The sequence below is a fragment of the Gymnoscopelus microlampas genome, assembly GCF_963454915.1.
Source record: "Gymnoscopelus microlampas genome assembly, chromosome: 21".
Taxonomy (NCBI): Eukaryota; Metazoa; Chordata; class Actinopteri; order Myctophiformes; family Myctophidae; genus Gymnoscopelus; species Gymnoscopelus microlampas.
The window spans coordinates 36,698,189-36,707,773 of NC_139958.1; the positions used below are offsets into that span (position 1 = coordinate 36,698,189).

At 40.7% G+C, this 9,585-nt stretch overlaps 1 protein-coding gene across 1 annotated transcript in view; it reads right to left on the reverse strand.

The window, feature by feature from the left end:
- Nucleotides 1-1,190: 1,190 nt before the first annotated feature.
- The window catches only part of slc30a5 (solute carrier family 30 member 5), a 13,662-nt gene continuing 5,267 nt past the window's right edge, over nucleotides 1,191-9,585 (reverse strand). Inside the window, exons 7-16 of the mRNA XM_084047711.1 lie at nucleotides 9,244-9,320; nucleotides 8,671-8,841; nucleotides 7,851-8,139; nucleotides 6,734-6,942; nucleotides 6,129-6,286; nucleotides 4,604-4,733; nucleotides 3,550-3,766; nucleotides 2,953-3,179; nucleotides 2,250-2,378; nucleotides 1,191-1,474 (exon numbers count right to left, since the gene is read on the reverse strand). Of these exons, the coding sequence (XP_083903837.1) occupies nucleotides 1,304-1,474; nucleotides 2,250-2,378; nucleotides 2,953-3,179; nucleotides 3,550-3,766; nucleotides 4,604-4,733; nucleotides 6,129-6,286; nucleotides 6,734-6,942; nucleotides 7,851-8,139; nucleotides 8,671-8,841; nucleotides 9,244-9,320 (1,778 nt within the window). The 3' untranslated portion in view covers nucleotides 1,191-1,303. The remainder of the gene's footprint in view (nucleotides 1,475-2,249; nucleotides 2,379-2,952; nucleotides 3,180-3,549; nucleotides 3,767-4,603; nucleotides 4,734-6,128; nucleotides 6,287-6,733; nucleotides 6,943-7,850; nucleotides 8,140-8,670; nucleotides 8,842-9,243; nucleotides 9,321-9,585) is intronic.

Consider the following 9,585-nt stretch of genomic DNA (forward strand, 5'->3'; position numbering starts at 1 on the left):
ATGAATTTGGTTTGTTTGAATAATTGTTTATTTACAAATGTTGTGATGGTCTCCTTTGTTTTTGACACTTTTCTGCCGCTTGGGGAAAATAAACATGTTAAACTCTCGCCCTCTCTGTCTATTATATATATATATATATATATATATATATATATATACATATACACATACACATACACATACACATACACATACACATACACATACATACATACATACATACATACATATATATATATATATATATATATACATACATATATACATACATATACATACATATATATATATACATATACATATACACACACACGCGCGTTTTTTTTAAAATCTTTAACAGATGCTATACCTGTATATATGTATATAAGATTCATGTACAGTATAACGCTCTAAATAGGACAGGCTAAACAAAAGGGAAACAGCATGTTGTAAGCTGGGAGACATACAAATAAATGGTTCTTTAAAAGGCTCACCCACTAAAGAACCAGTTTATCTAGTGAATGGTTCTTCATGTACCTCATATTGTTCTAGAGAACCTTTTTTTTTTTTTTAAATGGTGCACCATTAACCACTTAAACCCTATTATCCAAATTTTGAGAATGTCTTATGTTGAAAATAGCAGAGCTCCAAGCTTACAATGCGCAATGTTTTGTATTTCGGCGCATTGTAAGCTTGTAGATCAGTTATTCTCGACAAAGAGATTTGGTGTAGAGGGGAAAAGGGAACGTAGATGTCTGGCAGACACCGGTCAATGAAGAAAATAAGTGATTATGGGTTCTTTCTAGAACCACTAATATAAAAGGTGGTTTCAGGAAACAAAAATGGTTCTTGAATGGCAGTGGTTCATTCCTTTAGCTCCAGACCCAAGAGAAATTTGATGACTCCCCGGGACCCAAACTAGTCAAAATAGCCAACCTACTGAGCTTGTAGCCTTTTTTCTGAAACCTTGTTTTTTTACTTGAAATTGAAATAATTGGGAAAAAAAGAAAAAAAAAAGTACTCACAACCCATAAAACAAATTGCGTCCGCGACCCACAAATAGGTCCCGACCTAGTGTTTGGTAAATACTGTTCTATGCCATCACTCTGGAGAACCAGTTTCGGTTTCGTACCGGTTGGCAACGTAATACTTTTTCTGCGTGTACTGTAAAAGAGTACTTTTTGACAAGAAGACGCAGCTCACAACGTCAATGTTGTAAAATCAATATATTCCATTTTATTTTACACAACCCACTTTCACACACTAAAATTGTAATAAAAAGAGAAAGCAATACAGGGTTTATTTGGTCCCAAACAGACATAAGTTACATGATACATGTTCCATCTTGCAGGTATTTCATGGATTCCATTTGCTGCGTCATTGCCAGGACTTCATGGAAACCTGTGCTTAGGCCAGACATGTGCTGGAAATAGGCTTCCTTCTCCACCTGGACTGACAGATTATTCACCCCAGCATCTTTTAAAATGGCAGTGACCTATAAGAGAGGAAAACAACAGTTGGGCGTTTTCCCATTATTTAACCCATTATTTAACCCATTAAGGCCTGAGGTTCCAATTCTGCAAAATGTCTTCTAAATCCTAACAGTTTCCTGAAAAACTTATGTTGCTATATCAGTGGTTCTTTTTCATGTCAAGGACTGGGTTAATAGTAACAGGGTTCAGGCAAATAACATGACAACGTTTCGATGTCAATACATCTTCATCAGGATGAAGTGAACTGGCTCCAAGCCCCCAGGGACTGCCACTGTCAGAGATATAACAGCTATATACAGTAAGATAGCTGCCTCCTGTATATTCTTCAGATTCTATAGGCTCAACATCATCCATTTCAGCTTTGACCACTAGGTGAGTGTCTCGTTCCTTGTGTCAGTGCTGGCATTAATCCTCCATTTTGCAGAGTGCACTGGCTAAAACGTAAAATAAATTATGAAATCGTCTGAAAGTTATGGTGGTAAATATGGTTCAGTTAACCTGGACGACTGGCAATGATTTTGGTCACTTTGAATCATCGGAGGCTGCTCTGCAGTTTTATACAAATCTACCCTACGTGGTCACATTCACGTCACTTTGTTATTAATTCTCAACCACTTTCCAACTAATTCTCCATAACTTTGTTAGTTATGAGGGTGTTGCCAGAAACAAAGCGGCGAGAACCTCCGCCACCCACAAACTTCCAAGATCAAGATATACAACCACCACGTTGGAGATTGAGTCATCCTGTCCTGCCTTAATTCTCCTAGTTCTACCCACCTGCTGTATGATCCTCTGCTCCAGTACATCTGACATAATCTGAAGATGAATTGTTCCTGCAATGACACTGGCGGAGTGCCTCCAGAAATGAGGGTCTCTGTATGACAGCACTCCTTCAATCTTCTCAATCTGAATAAAAAACAAACAAAAAAACAAAAGAAAACAAATCAGAAAATTAGCAATACTAGTGCAATGCCCGTTCGGAACACGTGTCATGGACGCTTGGAGCGGTCCGCGCTCATCCGACTTCACACTCGACATGCACTTCCTAAGGTCCTCAGTAATACACCTGTTAAGTGCAATGTCAATCGGATGAGAGGTTCACGGCCAGTTGTGGAGAACTGCTGATCCAATGGACTTGACACTCGACACTGTACTTCCTTGGGTCCTCAGAAATATACCCGGCACTGCCAAGTCAATTGGATGAGCGGATCACCAGATACCGCATGCCTGCTCAGAGCAAGGCATGCATTTGACACTGCACTTCCTTGGGTAAGCGATCAGATATGCAAGATACGTGTGCATGTCCAGAGACTAGTCCCGGGCCAGTTTAATAGAACCACTCAATTGATCGAATGATTAACAATCATTCAGTTGCCGGGAGTTGAACCCAGGTCTCTGTGGTGGTGGTGGGCGAGGGTTTTCTCATGTCATAGAGGGTTTACCTCTATGACACTCACTTTAAATAATCATATTTCCTCACCCTTTCCAGTGCAATGTTCAGGTCCTTCTCGTGTTCTGGAGGTGTCCGTAAAAGCAGAACCTCACAGGCATCCTTCAACAGTGGAATGACACTGAGGAAGATGAGGGTAGAGATGAAGAGGGAGCAGATAGGGTCAGCAATCAACCAGCCAAACTGGCGGATTAGGATGGTGGAGATTATCACACCAACACTGCCCAAAGTGTCAGCCAATACGTGCAAGAAAACACCTGGAATTTAGTGTGAAAGAAAGAAAAAACATCATTAGAATTATCATTAAGATTAAATCCTTATTATTATCACAAACAATCATTATCGTTACCATAAACATTATTATCCTTATTATTATCATCACTAGTGCAGTGGCCGTTTGGGCCATGGACATTTGAAGGCATGGGCATTTGAAGCCCATGCCTGCTCCGAATGGACCGGTTGCTTGGCCGATTGGAGCATTGCTGAGAACCACTCATCCGATGGACTTCCGATGGACCTCAAAACAGCACTTCCTTGGCTTACTCACCAATACACTTTTCACTGCCCTAATGGCGATTCAAAAATACCAAGTCACCCAGTAAGAAAAGATAACTGCTCAGTGCTCACCTCTCATATTGGCATTCATTCCTCCACCCCCTGAGCCATGGGCGTGTCCGTGTCCTCCGTGACCGTGTCCTCCATGGCCGTGCTCGCCGTGGCTGTGCCCGTGGTGAGAGTGACCATGGTCATGAGAGGAGCAGCTTTTCTGGCTCCCATGGGAGTGTGCATGACTGAAGGCACAGATACCCACCAAGTTGACCAGCAGACCCCCCACGGACACCGGCTGTAAAAGACGCAGATGATCACTGGTTTAGGGCTGGGCAATTAACCGAAAATATAGAAAGTAACTGACATTTAGAACCAATAACAGACTTAATCTGGCACATGTTGGTTAATCGTATAATCGATAAACAGTGTTTTTTTTCCCTTTTCGACGCCGTCAGGTGGAAACCTCATATGTTTCGGTTAATTGGTTAGACCTACAACCAACTAACATATTTGAAAACTGGGCCCTGACTGGTCACCCGAGACTTCGGGAGCAGGAAATTGATTCACAACGGAGTGGGCCAGACCCAAATCGCAGAGGGCAATTTTTTTTTTGCACTGGCAGATCCGTCTGCTCCCAGGCTAGTATGAATGTGCCGACACTGTAGTAAAAACATGAGGTTTCTGCCCGATATATTTCTTATATATCAACAAATCGACACAACAAAATTAGCATACATTTTTTTATAATCTGCTAAATCAATTAGTCTGATTAACCACATAATCCTTTATTATACTTGATTGTACAATGGTGGCGTACAAAAATTGTGAAAATTGCCACTTTGCGATGGGACGTGTTGTGAGCTTGTAGAACTGCTATTTTCACTCTTTTTATTTTAAAATAATCATTCATTAACCGATATCGAGGCAAATATTTTTGAAATAATCTTGATATTGATTCAAAGTCATATCGTCCAGCCCTATTTCAGAACAATCATGTTTAGAGAGAAAGTACAAGTTACCTAATCCCAAGGATAACATTTTGTAAATCCATGAGAAATAGCGAATATCGATCTTCGATCATTGCGTTCACAAGCCTTTGTATTGAGCTGAGAAACGTGCAGGGTTTACTTACAGTCAGCATGTCTGTGTTAATATTAGGAGGATCAAACACTCTGGTGACCGACTCCATAAAGACAAAGAAAGCTATGACCATCAGGAACAGGCCATTGATGAAGCCAGAGAGAATTTCAACACGACCATACCTGTAAAAAAAAATAAAACAAAGAACCATAAATCCATCCATCTGAATAGCATCACTCATGGATTAAAGCAATAAAAGATTTATTAGGCCAAGTCCCAATGTGCGATTTGTGTAACAGCACGAATGGAGCCCCCTCACTAGCACTCTGTTTCCTAAACAATCATCAAAATATGTAAAATGGCAATGTTACCGTTATCATTCTAAATATTTTATCCTGCTGTTCTACATACAGTCAGAAATCGCAGATTGAGGCTTTAACCTTCCCTTTTATGAAATATCAGAGACCATTGTGGTTTTATGGGAGATGCTTCTGAATGTGTTTTTTATTGCTAGTTTGACCCATTCAAATACTCTTTAATCTTAAAATTAGGGCTGTCAAAATTAGTTAATTCATTTAGTTAATTAATTAATGGAATTAATGCATTAAAAGTTAATTGACGCATGCGCAGAATGACCTGCCCCATACATCCCATAATTCCACCCACTCTGCACTAGTCGTCGCTGTGTTATCTGATATCTGATGGTTCCAAACAATGATGGAAAGAGAACCTGTGCGTGGATGGGAAAAAACACAAGTCGGTTATTGACAGAAAAGGCTGTGCAATTGGCGTAGGCAGCGGCTCAAATAACATAGCATGAGAGCGAGAGAGACAGAGAGGGAGAGTCTTTTATCTTTCCGTTCCCATAAAGCTATTCAGAAAAAAATGTTGAAAAAAAGAAATTCCGGGCATAGTTATGAATGGTGGTGATCAAATTTCAATCGTTTCGCAGTTTCACGGCTAGAATTTTATTTATCAGTCACAATGGAAAAACTCCTGTGTTGGACGATAAAAAAGGCTTTTGGTGATGGGTTACTGACAACTAGCTTCCTACAGAGAATATAGTCTAGGCTTATTTGAAAATAAGTTAATAAAATGGAACATTTGTATCTTGTTCAGTCTGGTTCTGCCTGCCTGTTCAGTAACTATGTGACTGGGGAACGGTCATGGTTTGAGCCAGCTCATCAATTTATCGTGGCGACGGAGAGCTTTATCACTCTATAGATGGTTTCAAACTGGTAACACAAAAAACCCTTTGGTTTACTAGATATAAATAAAAATGCAAAGCTTCATTGGTGAGCCGGTCACTTAGAAAGCGATCCTGTAGAAAGGAGGAGAAATTATCTGATTGACTTCACACTCGCTCGTCAATGTATCTTACACTACACTGCTTGATGATATCTAATTTGAATATTAAATTATGCTAAATACAAGATCACGTTAACCAAACGATTCAAAGGTTTTTGCCTTGTCTCCTTGTAACATTAATGCATTACGATGAAAGTCTACACATTTATAAAATCTATATAGTTTTTTGTTTTTTTTACAGATCATTTTGGGAGAAGGTAGAACGTTACCCATAAGAGAAGATTCTGGTAGCCTTCCAGCGGGTCATGAGCGCAGCAAAAAGACCCAGGACTAGAGCAGAGCAGTCGAAGAGCATGTGGAAGCCATCGGAGATCAGACCCAAGCTGTTGGTCCACACACCATAGAACAGCTCCACAAATGTGAAGGCCTGAAACAGAAGATGGAGAAACACAGATTCTATTTATAGTATACAGTATTTCCATACTGTAAAGTTGCAGTAAAGAAAAGATGGGTGTTGGTGTCATTCAGGTCAACAGCCCCCGTCATCATAGGCCAACTTGAGTAACACCAATCAGCCACAAAGCTGAGTCTAATTCAACTTGGACTATGAAACGCTGTTAATCATTTTAACAAAGACCCCAGAACTGCACATATCTGCTTTTAAGTGCTCTACATAGAATACATCTAATGTATTTTTCTTTCCTAATGCAAGAGCACAACTGAACAGTTCAGTAGTGTTAAGTTTAAGATTAGTTTGTTTTACACAACTGTTCTTTTATGGGGGCCCATGGTACAAAATAGTTTCAGGTGGTGCAAACACAATAACAAGTGAACGTGTTACATGTATCTTTCTATTGCCTGAGGGTGTCCATACCAGGTTTAGACAGAGGAAGTAGAAGATCTGCCTGGAGTCGTACTCTTCCAGGATCTGCTTGAGGGAATCTTTGATGAAGCGAGGAAGAGACTGAGAGGTGTGCTGGAGAGCATCCCCCATGAAGTTGTACAGAGGAGTTCCCTCAGGAGAGTAACCTACCAGGGTCCCCTTCTGACCTTTCAATGATGGGGAGGACAAAATGCTGGCAGCTGTGTGTGAGAGATTACAATGGTTGATGAAATAATAAATAATGCATTTTTTAAACTTGCACCGTATTATCAGTGCAGCACAATATTGCTTTTTATAGTAGTTCTTCAATAATGTTCACCTTCTGAATAGTCAAGGTGTGCTTACACTAACCATAAATATTGCCAAATCTAACGCAATATTTACCCCCCCCCCCCCCCCGCCCAAAAAAGATGATGTGATACATGAAATGAATAGATTTCTATGCATGCACCACTTTCGTAGAAGTGGCGACATGCATGCCCATAATACCAGTGCCAGCATTACAGATCTGTACCTGCCCAAGTTCAGAAAGTGTGTTTGTACAAGACAAAGGACCACAATGGAACTAAGTCTTTGACTATATTGTGTCTTCTTATCCTTGAAGTGTTATTTTGATGAATGCTTTGTATTTTACCTGTATTTCTCTTTTTTTACATTATGTTCAAATCAATCAATCAATCACACATTCGGTGAAAATAGCCAATTGACAAGCTCACGACGCGACACAGAGATTTGGTGTAGGAGGGAAAAAGGATTGGGCCAATATAGAGCAATGGTTTCCAGCACCTTTGTTCCAGACTGTAACTGTTTTATTTAATTTTCCTGTTGCTGAGTGCTGAGTATTTTCTATTCTCTTTATATGATTATTATTTAATATTGATGTAAATGTATTCCTGTTGATTATGTTGTATCTCGGCTACATTGAAAATGAGGGCTTGCCCTCAACTGTACTTCGAGTTGAAATAAAGGTTATGATGATGATGATGATGAAGGAGTGGACCAAGTATATAGCCCTGGGGGACCCTGGTCAATGAAGTGCAGTATACATAATAGGGTTTAAGTGGTGAAAGCCATTCCCTGCCAATAAAAGGTCAACGCTGCTACTTACACAGGATGAAGAAGACGGCACTGACCAGCACCCCTCCAGAGAGGACATGCTCCGTGCTGCCCTGCTGGGGGGGCTTGCTCATCGAGCGCAGCTGGTCGGTCAACGGGTGCGTCCAGAAGTTGGCCAGCAGCAGGGCGCTGAGAAAGAGGGCCAGCGTGCCGTAGCGGGCACACCTGGGCGTCTCCATTTTAGCCGTGCAGACGGCCTCCACGTAGAACTCCAGGATCATCACGGAGAAGATGATCATCCCAAGCGGCAGGATGAGGCTGGACCATGACTCTACCTTGCTCTGTGGGGGTTCAGAAGTATACGCCTGTAGTTAAGCGTGTTGGCAGTGCACTTGATGGGTTCAAACGTTTGACACGGCAGTGGAATCGGTACAGGTGGCATTAACCACATGAACCCTAGTGTCCTATTTTGAGCATGTCGTCATAGGCAAACATTCTGTGAAAATCGGCAAACATTGGCTGAAAAAAGCAGATCCTACTATAGGTTTTTTGTTTGGTTTTATCCGATTTTAACAGGAAAGAGAACCCATTTATCAGCTTACAATTTATAGCACTAATTTTGTCTGATAGTTTTATTTGTTTCATCAATTCCAGTTTCACTTGTTTCCTGTATGAGTTCTCTCTCCTGATTGGATGAAATGGTTTCCTGAGCTGAACATTTATTTGCCTGGAAAGACAGGGAGAGCCCCCATTACTGAAACATGTAAAACTCTATAGCAATGATTACAGTGCAGAGCTTTTAAACGCTCATTTTAACAAAACAATATCACTTACACTACAGCACCTTTAGTTACATGCACATTTTGCCTTACCTCTGTGGTTACTGAGAGAACTATGACCCAGGGCAGCAAGACGATGGCAGAGACCAGGTTGTCAAGAGCATAGAGGCGTTTGGCTCCGCCTAGCTCCACTGACAGTTTCCTTGAAGCTGTGTGGAAGCCCACCTTCAGGCAGAGGGACGTCACTAGCAACACAACTCCACCCTGATGGACATATAGCAGAAAATGAGCCCATTGAAACAGTAACGCATACTTTCTAACTTAATGTAAATCAGTTCTTGTCAGCAATCGACACCGTTGGTCTGTTTTTTTTTTTAAGGTCACGCCTTGTATAGGCACATAAGAGTAAAATAATTCTCAAGACATTTTCTCAACATTAATAATAAAGATATATACAAAGGGGGAAAAAGGAATAATCAAGACAGAAGAGTTTGACCCTTGCCCAAGCACTTATGGTGCTTGAAGATGCTGTGCTTAGGGTTCTTACACCTAGGAAACATATATAAACATCAATTATAAACCTATGTGTGCATGTAAAAGCTGTAAAGTTCAAGTGCAGTCGGAAAGTCAAATTCATGTTTAAATTGTTAAAAGTAATATGCTTGCCTTGTGATCTGCAACGCCCAGAAAGGCAATGCCAGTGTAGAGGAAATGAGTGAGGGCGCTGTCATGATGTCCCTCAGCTGGATGAATTCAGTTTTAAGGCAGATATGGAGAAGAATTAATTATTCCAATATATCAGTGACTTGGTGAATGACTTGCCACTATGAGGCTGACAATAGTGACAACTTCTAAAGGCCTATACTTGCTGAATCCATGGTAATAATCACATGGTTGTGATTACATTGGCTGCCCTCAATACAAAGCACAATCTAATGACTTTATTCCAGACAAATGAAGGACTTGTGCCATGACAAGAGGCCATTGTGAGAAGAGGTCGGTCTACTG